Source organism: Ptychodera flava, chromosome 4, assembly GCF_041260155.1.
Source record: "Ptychodera flava strain L36383 chromosome 4, AS_Pfla_20210202, whole genome shotgun sequence".
NCBI lineage: Eukaryota > Metazoa > Hemichordata > Enteropneusta > Ptychoderidae > Ptychodera > Ptychodera flava.
The window spans coordinates 35,380,441-35,398,403 of NC_091931.1; the positions used below are offsets into that span (position 1 = coordinate 35,380,441).

General features: G+C 38.5%; 3 protein-coding genes across 3 annotated transcripts; 1 reads left to right on the forward strand and 2 right to left on the reverse strand.

Annotated features, from left to right (window-relative positions):
- Nucleotides 1–300: 300 nt before the first annotated feature.
- Nucleotides 301–4,976, reverse strand: LOC139131575 (dual serine/threonine and tyrosine protein kinase-like). Its single transcript, XM_070697685.1, has 4 exons — nt 4,291–4,976; nt 2,421–3,934; nt 1,980–2,199; nt 301–1,723 (listed from the first exon to the last, which is right to left on the reverse strand). The coding sequence occupies exons 1-4, from the start codon at nt 4,879–4,881 to the stop codon at nt 1,445–1,447; spliced, it is 2,604 nt and encodes an 867-aa protein (XP_070553786.1). The 5' UTR covers nt 4,882–4,976; the 3' UTR covers nt 301–1,444.
- Nucleotides 4,977–5,294: 318 nt separating this feature from the next.
- On the forward strand, nt 5,295–8,993 carry LOC139131576 (uncharacterized). The gene is made up of 2 exons (XM_070697686.1): nt 5,295–6,045; nt 6,459–8,993. The coding sequence occupies exons 1-2, from the start codon at nt 5,371–5,373 to the stop codon at nt 7,653–7,655; spliced, it is 1,872 nt and encodes a 623-aa protein (XP_070553787.1). The 5' UTR covers nt 5,295–5,370; the 3' UTR covers nt 7,656–8,993.
- Nucleotides 8,994–10,886: 1,893 nt separating this feature from the next.
- LOC139131577 (dual serine/threonine and tyrosine protein kinase-like) lies at nt 10,887–17,679 on the reverse strand. The gene is made up of 4 exons (XM_070697687.1): nt 17,042–17,679; nt 14,395–15,899; nt 13,798–14,017; nt 10,887–13,300 (listed from the first exon to the last, which is right to left on the reverse strand). The coding sequence occupies exons 1-4, from the start codon at nt 17,675–17,677 to the stop codon at nt 13,016–13,018; spliced, it is 2,646 nt and encodes an 881-aa protein (XP_070553788.1). The 5' UTR covers nt 17,678–17,679; the 3' UTR covers nt 10,887–13,015.
- Nucleotides 17,680–17,963: the final 284 nt, after the last annotated feature.

Below are 17,963 nucleotides of genomic sequence, written 5' to 3' on the forward strand. Positions count from 1 at the left end.
CGTGAAATTGCAGCTTGTGCACATACACTATCAATGCATAATACATGCTTTTGGACACTCCTTTGAAATCACAGGCTCATATCCATGGACGGATTCGGTCGTGTAAACAAGATTAACAGACAAGCAGTAACACATGTAAATTTGGAAGGAATGTAGCACAATGCCAATGCTGTGTAAGTTGACAGGAGATTGAAATATGCATGTTGAGGAAAGTGACCTAGCCCAGTTTGAACTTACTTTGTTCCCTAGTTTGTGTTCAGAATTGCAGATACATATAGACCAACCCGTTACATTAAAAAGTGGAGCGTCGATATCTTGCAAACAACAGACTTTTTATTGTAAGTAAAGAAGTGTGGCTGGGGTTTTATCACAACTTCTTGTCAATTTGGAATTCAATTTGTCACAGTCGAATATTGAATCTATTTAAATTACATGAATGTTAATGAAACGAATTATAATGAGAAGATTTTCAAGGTAATTGCAATAAAGTTTCGCGGTGTCTGCAACATGATTGAGTAATGCTTAGGTTGAGTATTAAACTATCTGTGGCAAACAAAGGACACACCACGAACCACGTGATGTGCAGACACATAGTACATAGTACACTATTGTATCAGCTTAATAGTTCATTTAATGACAAGAATGTGCGCGTTATTTCGAAACGCCAGTATTGTCATTGTGGTAAGTCTAGACACATTCGCCGACAAAGTGAAAGTAAATGCGATCAAACAGTCAGTCATCCGTCATCAAAATGAAATAAAGAATTTAATAAGGTGCCGCTAGTAGATAAACATTCACTCTGCTGGGCACCCACAATCATAACCTTGCAGTACGTTCAACTGAAGAGAGGTGATACTGTTAATGACAAGGGCACAACACCGTGTAGCTTTTCATGCTACTGGATGTTGTTGACATCGATTAAGTATACGGGTGCGGTTAAACAAATTTGCCCGCTACTTCTCAATTCAAAATGTCTGTATGTCCTGACGTCCTGACCTAGCTTCAATACAATCATTGTCTCGTCTTTGGTTGTGTAGCGGAGAGAAGTACGAGCAGACTACTGCGAAATGTAAAGATGGCGTTTTCGTTACTCTGCATCGCAACTCTGATTGTAAGGAAAAGGCAGCAAAAGTGTATTATGTTGATAATAGAATAGTCAATTTCAAGCGTTGGTGAAATACAAGTTTACCATACTGCAACATTTGCTGATTCAACATATGCTCTCATAAGGAAGTAAGTTGGAATACAGTTTGAAACACATGATTCCACAATGTCAATATTCTCTCCTACGATCAAACTAAATAAAGAGCACACTGTGTATGTAAAATTGCTAAATAGTCATCAAATCACATGAGTTACATGGCTAAATTGTGATAACAAGTTGCTAAGTTTGCGCGGTATAAATATCGCTTTAAAATGTGCACGCGAGTATGAGAAGAATGCTTCATTTTTCCTGTTGAGGTTGTATCATATTCAAAATGTCTTTGATTGTTGCGCCAGTTTCTAAACATGCCTGGATGACCTTCCACAGTTCCTCGCTACAGCTGATCGGTTTGGTCGCAGGAACAGGCGGCTGAGCTGTGTCACCTTCATCGTCTGCATCTCTTAATAGCCACAGTAGGAGATGTCCCAGAGCCTGGATATCAACCATTTCATTTTCAGCACGAAGTGGTTCATAGTCTCCTTCACAAATGTCAAGTGCCGCTCGCTGGTCGGGCATCATCTATTAAAATAGCACGACAACAATAAACAACCAAAAATTTGAATGTTGCGATATTTAAATGCGTTTAAAACATGGCCGAGTATGAAAATGATCCTGGTTTATTGTAAGCCGTGCAAAACTAAGGCATCATTGATAGGTATCTCCACATCGACTGAAAGGACAGAAACATTGCCGTTCTTGGAGTGTGGCACTGGTCGAGGTTAATTGGTCAACAGAAAGACTACATATACCTTTCTAAGACTTTCTATATACGTACCATGATGCTTTGTGGCTCAATATTGTTGAAGATGAGTCCAGAAGAGTGCACAGTCTGTATTCCTTGTGCTACGTCAAGGGCAATTTGCATGTGTTGACCACTTCTAATGCTGGCTTCATCCAATCTGAACTGTCCCATCTGTTGCACGATGTAAAGGGTCTCTGTACGTGGAAGCCACCAACCCCCAATCTTCAGTAAGTGCTTGTTTGATTTTAAGAAACTAAAAATATCAAAAAAACAATATTTGCTCAATTCTCTCATGATGTATAGGCACCAAAGTCCAGTGGCTTTGCATTAGCCTTCTCAAATATTCCCAAATATCACCTTCTATTAGTCATCAAGTATATTACGTCGATCCAAGTAATTGTTACACCCTCGATCATTTAAGATGAAAAATAACAATTCATATATAAAGATTTTGTAAGTATATTGTTTACTTACATGGTATAGTACAAGCGAGAGATTGTCTGCTTCCATGAGGTAGTCACTTCCCGAACGATATATTCATTACCATCATTCGGATACCATTCAGTAGGACACGGGAATATTGACCCATGGCGTTCCATGATTTTGATGGGTTCACCTAGTAGCATCGGCCCGTTTTCAGCTTCATACTCGATGCTTCTGTTTTCAACCTCCACTTCGGCAAGGTTTGGAAGCATCAGGGACATTATAGTGGCAAGCTTTTTTGACTTAGATACCAATTCCTGTCTTAGTGATAACACCAGTCGCAAAGCTTTTTGGAGCCCCTCTGTGCAATAGGTTTCAATTGACTGAGTTACTTTACTGATTATCATATTAGTTAAGGTTTCAGCATCGAATTTACTCATCAACAAATCTAGCATCTTCTCAGCGTCCTCTCGAGCAGGTTGTCTGTCTGCATGTTTCTCAAAAAAAGGGACACTCGTGTCAATCATGTATTGGGTGTTGAATACTTCCAACAATTCATTGAGTATAGCCTTCTTGAGGGAAGGTAGGATCTTAGTAGACAGGATTTCTAACATTGAAATCACCTCTAGATCTTTCGTGTCTAAAACAGGATCCCTTAAGGTTGCGATTACTTTGTTTAGTTTTTTACGAATATTTGAAACTGCCTTCGTCGTCAGCTTTTCCAGCTTATCGCTCTGGCGGATGATACTGTTAATTATGCGATTCCGTACTTCAGAACCGAGGGATAAATATTCAAGATATCTTTGGAAGTGGGCTGGGATTTCATGGAGCTTATGCTTAACGTATTTCTCGATGTCTTCAACGAGTATCTTCAAATGAATAGATGCAGCACAAGCAGGAACGGCTTGGAGTATATTATCTATGCCAGATATTAAGCGCTCCTTGGTTTCAGCTATCATATCAGAGATGACAGACTGCACTTCCTGTCTTTCACCTTGTAACATTGTTTTCATAGACTCTAGGATATCTGAGTCCGCACTCTTGACTTCCTCTATATCTAGTGCAAGCGTCTTCTGAGCTTTGTCAACCTTTTCTGCAGAAAGATTCAAATACAAGGATGCTAGTTGATGACAGACTAGTTCTGATTTCAGTCCTATTAAGACTTCTTTTACAGATGTCCTGCTGTGTTTGTCTATACAGTCCACCAGAGTGCTCTTAAAGATCTCAAAGTTTGACAAGAATCTTTCTTCAGTGTCTGTCGCATTTTCCATACGAGCTTGCTTTACATGGTGCATTGACATTCCATGGAAACAACCTGATGAAGCTTCATTAACAGGAATCTCGTTACTTCTCAACCCGTCCAAAACCGACTTAAACTTTTGATCTGACAAGTCAAAGCCTATAGTCAACTGGTCCAAATCTATGGTTTCAGAGTCAGAATCTGAACTTGACCCAGAAGGTTCGTCCATGCCAGCTGCTGCTTTGTCGACCTCCATCTTGTTACCAGCATACATCAACTGTACGTCAGGGTAGTTCTCACGAAAAAATTGAATGGTGTGAAGATCCTTGATAGGGAGGGAGAAGAGTTTTAGTATAGCTCATTGAAGAAAGCTCTCTTACAAGCAAAAAGCAGCCACTCAAGTATTTTTAGTATTCATCACATGTTCACTTTGTTTTGTTGTTTGCTTGTTTATCAGATCCTGGTTGAGATGTGACAGTAATTGTCCAGTCTACAGATTACTGGAATTACGTTGTTTGCTTAATTAGTTACTAATTGATTACTTATACCAGCAAAGGAACTTTAATGGCAATTAAGAAATTTAAAATTATATTATGCTATTTTATGGCTTAAATCGAATTTCATTGTGCATTTCACCTATTAGCTTCACTTGTAGATGTTGACATACAAAGTCTTCCTTACCTCAGACCGGAGAGACATATTGCCATCGATCAGATATACAAGGATAGGCATACATCTGTTCGGATAGACTATCGTCATCAGATCCTTTGTGGTTTGAATATCCTCTACAGCAGGTAGATCTAAAAACTCTAAGCCCAATTTCAACATCGGATGATTTAGCCCGATTTCAGTGGTTTTGTCAAGCATGCACTCACTGCTGTCTCTAATAATATACGTACGCAATAAATCTTGGGTTTCTGGTGACTGTGTCAGCTCTTTTTTCGAACCTTCAACTTCATCCCCGTCCTTGTGCAGTAATCTGATATACGGCAGGTCACTGTACAGAATGGAAACCACTCGAGATGGTGTAGCCGTATCTGACACTGGAAGAATATCCTGGTGAAGTAGTTCGTTTATCAAGGAACTTTTTCCACAGTTTGGTCGACCAAGGACACCTAACGATATGTTTTGGGACAGATCCTGTCCAAGTTTTAACTGTGTAGGCTTTTTGTCGAGCAGATGTCGAATATCGCTTTCTATCTTCTCGGTTTTCGTCCTGAGGTTTTGAAGATTTGTGAGTCTCCGTTGATGCGCTTCTAGTACAGCTTCCATCTTGCTAGTCTAGGTTTGATAGTCTAGGTTTGTTGTTTTGTTATTGTTTCCTCCTCTGGAATTCTTTTGAACATTCGCGACAGAGATTAAAATTTCACCTCTGACCTTTATTCAATTATTCAAATTGTCACAGGCATTTCAATAAAAAAACACTGTAAAATATTTCATACCAGTAGAGAATCATGTCATCAAATTGCACTTCTCTGTTTTGAAATGATCACTCACAGAAAAATTGTTTCATTTAATTTATGAGACTTTCCAAAATATCCTCTCAATTGGCGCTAAAAGAACTTTTGATCGTGATGTGCCTGTTATGCGTCTTCATGACCTAGAAACATTTCTAATCAGGTAAATAACCTTTTCAGTCACAAACAGAATGTAGCAGGGTTAGAGGTCGCATATTTTATGTTAACAAGGTTCTGTTAATATGTGAGGGACCACTTGTACATCGTAAGAATAGCTCTAAAGTACAACAAACAGTGTAACAAAATGGCGACAGTAGATCAGTCAAGGAGTGAAGTCATGGACATCATGGCGTTCAAAGAAGTGCTTGATATGTACAAATCTGAAAGTGGCCAGTTACTAAAGCTGTATAACGATGTAATGGCATGTGAAGAAGACACGAATGGCAAACTGTCGTCACCTTTGCTGAAAAACGCCTTAAAAAGAGGTAACACGTTACTCACACGCGGGCTTCCACACGAGATGGGCAGATTAAAACTAAAGCCGACACTGGTCGTGACCGGCCCGCCAAATGCGGGGAAAAGTTCTCTCATAAATGAGCTTCTTGGCGGTACTGTTCTAACAGCCAGTCAGATCCGCTGTGATACTCGACTTGTGAGGCTAGTCTATGGAGAGAAGAACCGTGTGATTCTAACATCGTACACTGGAGAAGTTCTCCGTGAAGAGCAGATAACTAAAAGGGCCATTCCTCGTGACTTCCTAGAGATTGGTGGGGATGACGAAACCGACTTACATAACAGAAGCCATGTAGTCACAGTAGAATTACAAAATGAACTTCTTTCTACTGGAATAGGAATAGTAGATTTTCCTTCACTGATCGCCCACAGGGAACCTCTAGATGAAATTCTAGCCAGGAGACTTCAAGATGTTGAACCAATAATTTTGTATGTCATTGACGGAAACGACCATCTTAACCATCAGGTAGGGTTCATAATCCTATAATATGTGTCTTGCAAATAAATGTGCTATTGAAATCTTTTCCATGTGTTCAACGAAAGACATATTTTGTGCACATATGAACCATTTCTTTATTGAATGACTAAAATGCACATCTTTGTTGGGCTACGCCATAAAGACTTGTATAAAGGCGAAAAATGCACCAGCAGAGAACAGTTTACTTACTAAAATTTACCAACATTGTTCATTTTGTATAAGTAAAGCTATGATGACCTCTATATAAATACCTTTTGCCAACTAAAAGTTGGTAATAAAATTACCACAGTAAGTATTTGAAAGGGTATGGAAACTTCGTGAACTCATAAACGGCTTCGTGATATATTCTGTGGGGCAATGCTTCCAATTTTAAATATATCCGTCATTATTTTTTGTACAAGGTGCGTGACGACATTACACAACTCCGCCGGAAGCAGTGGGAAATAATATTCGTGGTGACCAAGATGGAAAGCAAAGACGATGCTGCCGATGAAATATCTGCTCTCCAGAACAAAAAAGAAAGCGCTTATGGCAGTCTAATTCAAAACGGTTTCCTGCCTCCAGATGTTAAAATGAATGAGTGTAGTCACTTTCATGGAATCTCAAACTGGAAAGTGAAGGAATTCAGAAGACAGAAACTCACAGGCGATAACCCTTTCATCAACGATTTTGTTAACTTCCAGCGAGCCATTTACCAAATCACTGCTTCATTGACGCGATCTATTTTCTTCCGTGCCGGACAAGCACTTAAGCTGGCCTTATCTAACGACACTGAATTTGTCAAAAATCAAGTAAGTGATAGTAGTGACGTACAACTGCGTTTGAAGAGCGCTTTCGGTGAAAGTACGAGGCTGGAAAATCAGGTTTTCCAGAGTGCGATGACAAGAGTGAAAGAGAACAAAGTTAAGGTCAGGGCCAATGTCGAAAAGATAGTGCGTGATCTCTCAGATAACATAGAACATGTTTATGGAGAGGAAGTACGAGTCGGACTTCTCTCAGCCAGAAACAGTAGTGTTGAAAATGGCAGGCAAGAACAGAATATTGAGGATCACGTAAAGGCGACAGTAAATGACAAAATTGACAATGAACTTTCTCAGTTGATTGCCGCTTTGATGAAAAACGAAGATGACATTCTGTGTAAGTTTGCTGAGTCCATGACTAAATTACAAATGGATTGTTCGTGGCAAAGTGTTGAAAGACTCAACTACTTCATCATCCGCAATTACAAACCACCGATGGTCAGATTTAAGCCCCTATCATGGATAGCGAACTTTCAATCCTGGATGCACGAATGGTGCATGTGGCTTTTCAGTTTCGTGAATAATGATGCCGGGGAAAGGCGCAGGTACAACGCGAAAGCAAAGCAATTATTGGCCAGCATTGATACTGACAGCCTTTCAGAAGACACTTACACCGGAATACTGTCTCACATACGACAGTGTAAAGAGCAATACAAAGCTTGGCAAAGTCGACTTGAAAGTTCCATTGATTCGGGGCAAGTGGCAATTTCAATGGATGTCAAAGTCCTCGGAGAATGGGAAACCGAAATGGCTAATCTAATGACACAAGTAGAGTCTGTTATTCAAAAAGAGAAGTGAACGGAAACACTCAAAATTGACAGGGAAACATTGTACAATATTACTTTGTCTCTGACTTTGTTCCAGTAATAAAACGGATATGAAAAGAGCTACTGCGTCGTGGCTATAATGACGTCACATAAGAAATATGTAAATTTGAAACTTGTCGTTTGTGAACAAAACAGCGCTCTGCTGAGTATAACGTAGCAACCAGCGATGTAACATAGTACAAAGTACATGATTAAATCAATCAAGTGAACATACGAGAACGCCACAGCGGCAAGATATCCATGATTTTGAGCAAGCCGGATATGCAATCAATTGTCATAACGAACTTCATCAATGTAAAACAATAGATATTGACCAGATGGGTCAGCTGCGGTAAGAGTGCTGAAGAGTGCCGAATGACTTAATTAACTGCAAAAGGTCAAAAAGAAATTTCCAATGATATTGCCACCGTCGAAATACGTAGTCTAACCGCAAAACTATGTTAAAGACCAAGGAGATAAGCGTATACAGATTCCTTGCCGAAAGCCCATACTTGGTGTCAGATATTTCAAAACCAATTATTGCTGAAGACAGGCGTTCATGTTACAGGAACACACTGCATGAAGTTCATATATACTTGTAAATAAATTTTGAAACGCAGTTAAACTCCTTCAAATGAGAATCACAATTCCAACCTTCGACTCGTTTTATTACAGTCCATTATAATTTGTGTTAGTGAAAGCTCTTCTAGTCTGCACATTTAAAGAACTTATTTTTGTTTCTAAAATAGCAAGTAAAACCAACTTTTTTAGACTGTGATTTTGCAGAAAATGTAGCGCATATTAGCGGATATATCCAGTGAAAGAAACTCTGAAAGACGATTATGCCGAACGATCATTAATCATTTCGTTTATTACACTGATCGAAGCTTGTAAACAGATGGTAAGTTTTAGACAGAATGCACTTTGATATGAATTTTTCCTAACCTTCTTAGTCCTTCAAGGTTTGGGCCACTGCCCTATGTCTGAATTTATTATGTAAAGTTTAAAAATAATGACCTTGTGGATTTTGAATTTATACCACAGATAGATTGCATTTTGTCAAATAGATATATAATCGAGGCAATTTTTTCTCCAATCAAAACATTTGAATAATTATCCTTTGTTTTTATTCCAAGTTATTAAAGGGATAGGTTAAAGTCTCTGTGATTTTAATGTATACGCAGAAGTTATAAGGACATTTAGTTGACAGTGTATCTTAGTTCTTTTCGACAAAATATTGTTGTCAGCGTTTTTCTGTTGCAGCAAGGGGTATTCTTCATGTCAAAGGTTACGATGACAAATAAAGAGAATGTCGATATAATAAACCACAGTCCTTTGTCGACTTAAGATACAAAGTTCTGCTAGAATTTTCATTCTGAGAGGAATTCACTTTTAATCATGCCAAACTAGCTCCACATTGTCTTGACCAACCCTGCAAATACGCTCTCGATGCCATGTAAAATACGGGCGGTTATAATCCGAGCTGAGACAGAGGTCATTATGTCAACAGGTCAGACCTACACTAGTTTGACTTTAGTGGTAAAGTTTTCATCTTTAAAACTAGCACAGGTGGAGTACACCGGACTATATCTTCCTTATGGAAGAATAAAAGCTTCCCTAGGGGTGCCTCTAATGGAGGATAAATGCAAACCCCACCATAGGACAATGATGAATTGTAACACATCATAACATGGGTCCAGTATTCTGCAGTCTCGCTCTTAGAATGATTTATATATATCTAAAATACATGCAGAAGCTTACCTTATAAGAGGAGTTCTGTACAAAAACGGGCAAACGACTTTAGTTGAAATTGAAGTGTAGTCACAGATTATTATAGAATATGTTTTACGTATTTTTCTCCTCTAGATACTAAGTACACAATTTTGTAGCTAATCACCAGTACTCACCAATCAACCAGTCTTATCAAACTAAATCACCAAATGAGTTTGCCTACAATAACATGTGATTGGTTTTTATAGTGTCATTGAAAAAGGGATTTAAGAGATACACCAATGCAGTCTATCATTACGTTAGTTGTTATATTTTCTTTGTCAAATTGAATAATCAATCTTAACTGTGATGTCAAAAATCCCACTCTTTTATCATAACCTAAAACACCTAAAACATGTAAGGGACAAGATGAAAATTAAAGAACGACACTAAACGCGGAAGATCGCACCCAATAAAAACTTATCATTTTTGAGGCGAACTTTACTTTTGCAATTTCTTAGAGCCCATTTGTAGTAAAAACCTAAAAGTGAAAGTGAAAATACGTACATTGAGAAAGTTACTATTATTATTATTCTATGAAACATAGGGTTCCCAGTGAGTGTAATTGACGGAAAAGTGGGAAAGTCATTGACAGTAAGTGAAAAGAATTACCGTTTTTGAAATCTGGCCCAAAATAACAGCTCTGCTTATCAACGCATGAAATGTTTTGAAAGGTTAGGCTTGGTAAATCGAAAAGCGCGTCTCAGACTCAATTGCAATGCAACCAGCTCACGTGATCACATTGACATCATTATCATCACAGTCCCTCAACAAACTGTTTTGTACACATTACCATCACGTTTAAATGTAGTCTCTGTGGTGTCATAGATTTGCCCTTTAGCATTAAAAGAACACTGACATGCATATTTTATTATCTTACATAGGAATCTCTTGTTTTACCTCGAGTGAAGTTTTCGAGCACAATACATAGAGGGAAACTCGGTGTAAAAAAGTGTTCCACCAATGCTCCTATGTATGAGACTTGCTAAACATTGTTTGCTCTGGTCTAACTCAGGCTTCAGACTTCTATCTGTTGTCCTTAATCTGAAGGTCAACAAGGTTACAAAGCATGAACCGATACATTAGCACCCGGGGGTGAGGTACACAAGGCTATGAATTATTTGGCTTGACAGTTTTACAAAGTAAGTACAAATACTGAAGCACTGACTGTTCAAAGGTTATGCATTTCTTCACGGCTACTTGGATTCAAACAGCAGAGAAACAGTGGTTATTTAATGGTTTCGCATGGACTAAGTTCTGTGTACAATGCTCAGAACACAAAGGCAAGCGGAGAAATGATAGTGAACTAGTCTCAGAAAAACATGCCAATCAGAATGACTTTCACTCTGTCAAAACTATAAAGTTAAAAATAAAGCTAGATAATAATTATGACTACTCGTTTATAAACAGATTAACAAGGTTTCCATCGAAAGGCAAGATGATTAAACAAATGTTACTGTTTACCATAGGTATTTTATTTCGTGTATATTTCATACTGAAACATCCGTGTAAGATCATTGTAATGTTTACATAAGTAGATGAATAAGCTGTAATCAATATGATTTCCCAAAGAAGATAAGAATGAAATTATCTGATTATATCCGCTATTCAATAGATAACAGAGCATCGATCGAAGTTACGGGTGAGGTGTTGTGCATTCCCAATCTCTGCACAGAGATTGCAGTGCGGCGTGGACAATTGTAACCTAGCTAGGGAGTCTGACAAATCGCCACACTTGTCTCTGCTCCATGCGACATTTTACACCCACATTTTGGGTGTCGCGAGGTTTCCATAATATGAATTTTCTGTCTTTTTACATTTAAAACTTCGAACCAAAACAAAATAGGTCAATAAACCAGTTTAAATATCGATTCTCGAATAAATGAACACTTACAAAACATAGACTGCACAGACCTTGCTCTAGGTTACATAAATATGAATCGCTGATTCAAGATGGCTGCCCCTACGGCTGTCAGCTTTGCAGACGCAATAATCAAAGTCATGGCAGATTATGAATTTTTTTTACTGGTGTTTGAAAAGTGCTATCTCTAGCTCGATAGCTCCTCTTAAAATCTGAGATGTCTGCCACGGTTATTGAGCCAACTGGGCACGCGCAGGACTGAAAGAAGACCCAGTCCGCAATATTTAAATTTGCCTGTAGCAGAGATTGGTGGAGGTGGGCGGTCAACGACTCGGACACTCTCTAGCTAGCTAAGGTTAGAATTATCAATACCGCGCTGTTACCGCTGCGATATTATTTCTGTGGGGAGTTTGATGGATTCAAGGCAACATAACTTGGAAAATGCATCAGTGCACGGCATTTGAAATTACATATGTCGGAAAACTCATTCGTCTTATTTTTAACGATAATAATAATAATCTAAACAAAAATAAATGACAGAAGCAAAGGAAAAATCCTGAATAATGGCATTGCAAGAGATCTACAGACCAAATGTGAAAGTTGCCAGGCAAGAAATTAAGAGCTAAAGCTGCTTCAATGCAAAGCGGTAAACTCAATTGGCGCCAAATTCAAAATACGAAATTAAATCATACATGACATCATACATTACATCATTGCAGGACAAGGATAACTTATGGAACCTAAAGTCAATTGAAAAATCATCAAACAAATAAATCGTTTCAGAGGTTTTGACCAATAGTAAGAAACTGGGCCCCAAAATGTCAAATACCCTCGGTTTGACATGACTTTAATACAACTGAATCTACAAACCTAATGTGGGAGCTATAAGAAGAGTAGAAAAATCGCAATGATACCAATCCATAATCCGATAACACTAGGTCAAAATTCGTAATAGCCTTTATCATTCATAAATGCATTATTATTATGGCTGAAAACCTAACAAATAAGAAATCCCTGATATGCCACTTGACGAATTGAAAGCTATCCGACATCTTTCCAGTGATCTTTGACTTCGAAATAAAAACAATAATTTATAAATTAATAACGTATGCTAGTTTCATCAATTTGAACAAAGCTAAATGAGGTCATATAAAGACAGTTGCAAACTTCATTTGAAAGCAATTGACAAATGTTTCCGATAAGATCTTTTGGCCATGAATTGGGAAAAAGTACCTCAAAGTATAAGTGTACAAATTACATTATATAGGAATAAATATGCATCAGTTCCTCCCTGAAGACCCTTAAGTATATTTGAACACCATCTGAGTATCAGAAAAGCGATTTGTGATTCAAATGGTGAAAAATGTAGGTTGCTTATTTATTCAAAACAGAGCAATTTTGCAAACAGACAACTGTACAAAGTATCATAAGAATTACTCTACTCTCATAGGAGACTTTGACATAGTAGAACACACATAATAATGTATTTTTTCCAATCATGCAAGCCATGGCCCCTATTTCTATGTAACCATCAAATTATTCCCTATACCTACACTTATCACATTTGGTTCAGCGATTTTTGAGGATAGACACACAGGCAAACACACAATCAGTCAGACTGACTGTCTGACACACACAAATATTGATATGGTTATGATCTGTTTTCGCCCCACTTCTTGTGTATTTTGGGCTCAATGGACTCAATCGTGGGTAAGAACGATTCAAAAGCTTCCTAACAGCCTGTTTAGTTCCTCAATTATGTCATTGACTGTAATTAGCTTATGTTTAGCTGTGCATCGTTCGATCAGTGACCAGATGTTCTCGTCAATGTCATGTGGTCGACTTGCGTCCATTAATGATTTCAGCTCACTGTCCGTCAGTTCAGGGCGATACAACGATAGCAACAATTCGCCAACTTGCTGGATGTCTAAATTTGCCGCTTGTCCGTGGAGAACTTCGTAGTCGCCTTTACAAGTGTTAATCTTTGCTCTTTTATTGGAAGTCACCTGATAGAGAAAGATAAACTTTAACGCACGCATTTCCATGTAAGGGTTTAATTTACCAATGTAAACCTCATACATTCTTCTTTTCTATTATTGAATATACTGATAAAAGGTAAAGAAGTTCACTGTGAAAAATGTATGATGTCGTTGTTCCCGGTTCACTGATAGCATTTTGAATGTACATGCAACCACTGATGCAAATTTTCCACAGAGAGACGTAAACATTTACGATACAACACCAAACAAGCACTGCCAGAGCGTCAATAATGATGTGTACCAAAATGTTGCGGTGTTTTTCAGTTTTACCGTCGCAAAACGTGGTCGTACTGTAGCTGTAATGATAAAGGAGCCTTTCCCAAGAAGTTGTATGAGATGATGACCAACAACATTTGCATTAAACTCTAAGCAAATTCATGTGCCACAGTGATAGTTACGTGTCCTCATTTGAATGCATTCTATTTGGACATGGTATTCTAAACAGGGGCAAAATAAATACCTACCAGAACATTTTTTGCTTTGAGATTATGATAAATATATCCACTTGAGTGGATAACCTCGATTCCACGGACCACGTCAAGCATAATAGATAGTCGCTGCCTTGGAGACAGTTCTAGCTTATCCAGACTGCCCTCTGCTTTCTCCATAGCAATGTGAACTTCGTCCGGCGAAGGGAATGTCCAGCCATATAATTTAATGAGATGGTCACTACTCACACAGTTACTATAGAAAAAGAACGGAGATAGTACAATTGTTATGTAGAAATGTTGATATGAAAGTGGATGATTGAAACTCGTCCATGAATACGATCTATTTGTTTTTTCCAATGGGCATAAAATTAACTAGTTCTAATTTCACTTGCCATTTTTTGTCTTATCATCTGATTGTAATCTATATTTTCTTGAAATACTAATCAAAAAGTGTAGATGAGGACAGAGCCTACGAATGATTCAAAAAAACTATAAAGATCTTGAGCATTTTGGTTTTTTTATTAAAAACGCATGCGTACCTATATCCTTCTGGTTTCTACATTCAAGATGGCTATTCTATGTAAAACCAGTCACTTATTCAATATGCAGATAGCATACAAACACACTTACCGTGCATAATACAAGGAGCACAAGTTTTGTTTCCATCCACAGCTTTCATTGTTGATGACACGAACAACGTGTTCTGTCGGTAACTTCCAACCCGGTCCACCGATACGAATGCGACTGTTTTGACCGCGGTTCAGCTCTTCACCTGTTGTCAGTTTACCTCTGGTGAGTTCGTATTTAAGGCCAAGGTTTCGAACTTCCACTTGACCTAACTTTGAAGTTATTAGGGAGACAGTGATGGCATGGTGCTCATCTTTTTGGACCGTAACTCCGTCTTTACAAGTGTCCATTTCTTCGATCATGCCTAAATATTTCTCGTGCTTGTCGCGTATGTAGTCTCTTAAAATTTGTATAATGCGATCTGTCACGTTGTTGGCGTTCAATAAAGACGCTAGTGTTTTGGCAATCACATGGGCAGTGTCACCAACTGTATGTCTGAGCGATGGCCGGAAGAAAGTGATGGCGGTTTCTACCATGAGTGCTGAGGAATAAGTCTCGTGTAATTCGACAATCGTTGTAATCTTGACAAGCTCAAGCAAAGAGTACAGAAGTTCGGACATTGCAGAAGTAGCACTCTGACTGAAACTTGAATCTTCTCCAGCCATTTGATAGATGTTCTCCAGATTCCGTTGTAGGATAGGGTGATGCAAGAGTGTCGTAGCTTCCTCAAACTGCAGATGAGCAGATTGTGGGAGTTTTCCCTCAAGTACGCGTTCAAACTGTGTCTCAACCTTTCTGCAAATTTCATTCACGATCAAATTACGCACTTCATGACACAGTGTGTGCAACATCAGGAAATCATCGCCTTCGGGAATTCTGCTTCCAAATTGTCGTTTGATATCGGGCTCTGAAAGAATATTATCATAGGCAAAGACACTTGGCATTCTACTGAGGTTTGCTCCCGCTACTCGTTCTGCAGCGCATTGGACTGCACTGCTGAGTATACCCTTCAGATCAGATCGTATTGTCTCAACTATATGGTTCACTTTGGAGTATACTTCTCTCTCTAATTGTCTAGCTTTAGAAAGAATCCCCGTCATTTCATCTGATTCTTCCTCCATTTCAGTGTGTTTCAAAGCAAAGGCGTAGAAGCACCTACTGTTGTATTTTGATAGTGAGTCTACTGCACGAATCACACCGCCCTCAAAATGTTTCCTTGTAGCCGTAGCGAGATCAGTTTTGAACTGTTGGAAGGTTAGAGAAAATCTGCAATTAATGTTTCCGGTTTTCATGCGTCGACTTCTTCGTACCTCTCGCACAGACAGAGCATGGAAGCTGTGCAAGGACTGTTGGTCCAGAATAGAGTGGCGTAAGAGGTCTTCCTTGACCCGCGATCCCTTATCAATGATTGACAGTTGTGAAAAAGATGGCTGCAATTCATCTTCCTCATCATCGTCACTTGCGGCATCCATGTACTCCGCACGCTTGTCTACATCCACTTTGCTGCATACGTAAAGAATGGTCGTCTTAGGACACTTTTCCTTGAAGAATTGAATAGTAGCACGGTCCTGTTGGCAGAAATGGGAGGAAATAATGCTCATGTAAACTTCTGAGTCATGAATTCTGTACTGCAAATAAGATGGATTCATCACCCAGAGTACATTGATCCTAAATTCTGCGTAATGCCTCCGGTAAAGCTAAAGCAGACCCATTAGGTTTTAGTAATTTTATCATTCTTTGCTTTGATCTGTTTGAGTAATTAATTTATTTATTGTAATTAGTGATTTCATAAAGGATAGGCTGAACAAAATCGTAGATTATTGTACCTCATTGATCAATAACCACCCTGTCATTTAATGAAGGATAGTATGAAAGCAATCGTCAATGATTTTACTCAACGGTAATTGACTGAAAAACACCATAATGTAATCACATGAGGACAAAAATTAATTGTCATAATAGTATCTCAGAAACATAAACAATTGACCAAAATAGCGATCACAGAGAATGGTCAAAATTTAAATATAATGATATGACAATTGTGCAATGAAAATTGTAGTGAAACAAGTTGCAAAGGGAATTTTAGCACTCGGAAAAATGAGTAAATATTGATAAAAATAATAAAGTCACTTAAAATAACAAAACAAAGTGAATCAAGCTATACAAACAGAATACAAACTAATAATGGTGTAATAAGTAATGATTAAATTACGTGCAACAATACACGACTATGACAAATGATGATGATGATGATGATGATGATAATGGTGATGATGGTTATGATGATGATGATGATGATGATGATGATGATTATGATGATGATGATGATGATGATGATGATGGTTATGATGATGGCGATGACTATGATGATGATGATGATGATGATGATGATGGTTATGATGATGGCGACGACGATGAATATGATGACAACGATGACGTCAACAACTTTCTTCATGATGTTTATTGGTAAATTAAGTATATCAACCCTTCAGCAAATCACTATGATGATAATAATGACGTCAACAACGACGACGGTCTGATAATATTGAAATAGCTAAGTCTTTCTCGAATAATTTAAAGTAATTCAGTAAAGATGAAGTGACATATTTTGTGTGGTCGCATTCCATAGATATGCGAGCAAACATGGCTACGAAGGAATCGCACTTTACAGATATATAAGGTATTGAAAACGTAAAAAAGTTACACCAACCGATGGTCGCAGTAACATGTTACCGTCTATAACATATATGAGAATAGGTAACTCCATCTCTGTAATTTTATCCACAACTTTGTCCAATTCTGCATTTTCGTTCCTTCCGGGCGAGTCTAAAAACTCGACGCCGCACGCCAGCAGTGGATGGTTGATGCCAACTTCAACTACTTCACTAACAAGTGTTGAATAGCGTTCATCACCTTGTAACACTGTTACATCTCTCAAAGCAGTGCCGTAGCTATCCGCCGACCCAGCAAGTTGCTTGCGTGATCCGGCCTTTACATGACCGTCCTTGTGGACAACTTGGTAGTAGGGTTCCTCAGAGTACTTTACTCGAACTATTCGAGACGTGCAGGCCGTGTCGGCAACTGTGACGACATCGCTTTGTAAGAGTTCATTGATCAGTGAACTCTTGCCGCTGTTTCTTTCTCCGATTACAGGTATGAGCAGTGGTTGACACAAATCGTCTCGTACCGTCCTTTCTTCTTCGTCTGTTATTATCCTATATGGCGACGATAACTCCAGTCTGTCATTGATTTCACCCTCAAGCCCACGTGCCTTGTCTAACACGTCTAAAAATCGGTGAACTCGCTGCCTGTACGTTTCACAGATCTCTCTCAGTTGGTCCGCCATATTGGTTTAGGGACAGACACATTGATGACTAGGGGAGGGCTAGTCTGGTTTCGGAAAACAGAATTGACTGGCACAGTGTGGAATCCCTCGAAGAATCTCGTCACAGCTTGCAGGAAGGGATGATCCCACGTAGACTTAGAAGACAAATTGAATCAGTAAACCATTAATGAACAAGTAATTTCTCGTATGTCTTTATTTCATCGCACGTTGATATGTAACTAATCATTTGGGACATCATTATTCAAGAGCAATAATTGAGTGTTCATAATACTTTTTCAGCATTTTT

Coding starts and splice junctions, on each gene's coding strand:
- LOC139131575 (XM_070697685.1), bottom strand. CDS start 4,881: ATGGAAGCTGTACTAGAAGCGCATCAACGGAGACTCACAAATCTTCAA. Junction 3,935..4,290: donor ATATGTCTCTCCGGTCTGAG/GTAAGGAAGACT, acceptor CTCCCTATCAAG/GATCTTCACACCATTCAATT. Junction 1,724..1,979: donor TTGAGCCACAAAGCATCATG/GTACGTATATAG, acceptor CTATTTTAATAG/ATGATGCCCGACCAGCGAGC.
- LOC139131576 (XM_070697686.1), top strand. CDS start 5,371: ATGGCGACAGTAGATCAGTCAAGGAGTGAAGTCATGGACATCATGGCG. Junction 6,046..6,458: donor ACGACCATCTTAACCATCAG/GTAGGGTTCATA, acceptor TTTTTGTACAAG/GTGCGTGACGACATTACACA.
- LOC139131577 (XM_070697687.1), bottom strand. CDS start 17,677: ATGGCGGACCAACTGAGAGAGATCTGTGAAACGTACAGGCAGCGAGTT. Junction 14,018..14,394: donor TGCTCCTTGTATTATGCACG/GTAAGTGTGTTT, acceptor CTTTTTCTATAG/TAACTGTGTGAGTAGTGACC. Junction 13,301..13,797: donor TCAAAGCAAAAAATGTTCTG/GTAGGTATTTAT, acceptor TTTCTCTATCAG/GTGACTTCCAATAAAAGAGC.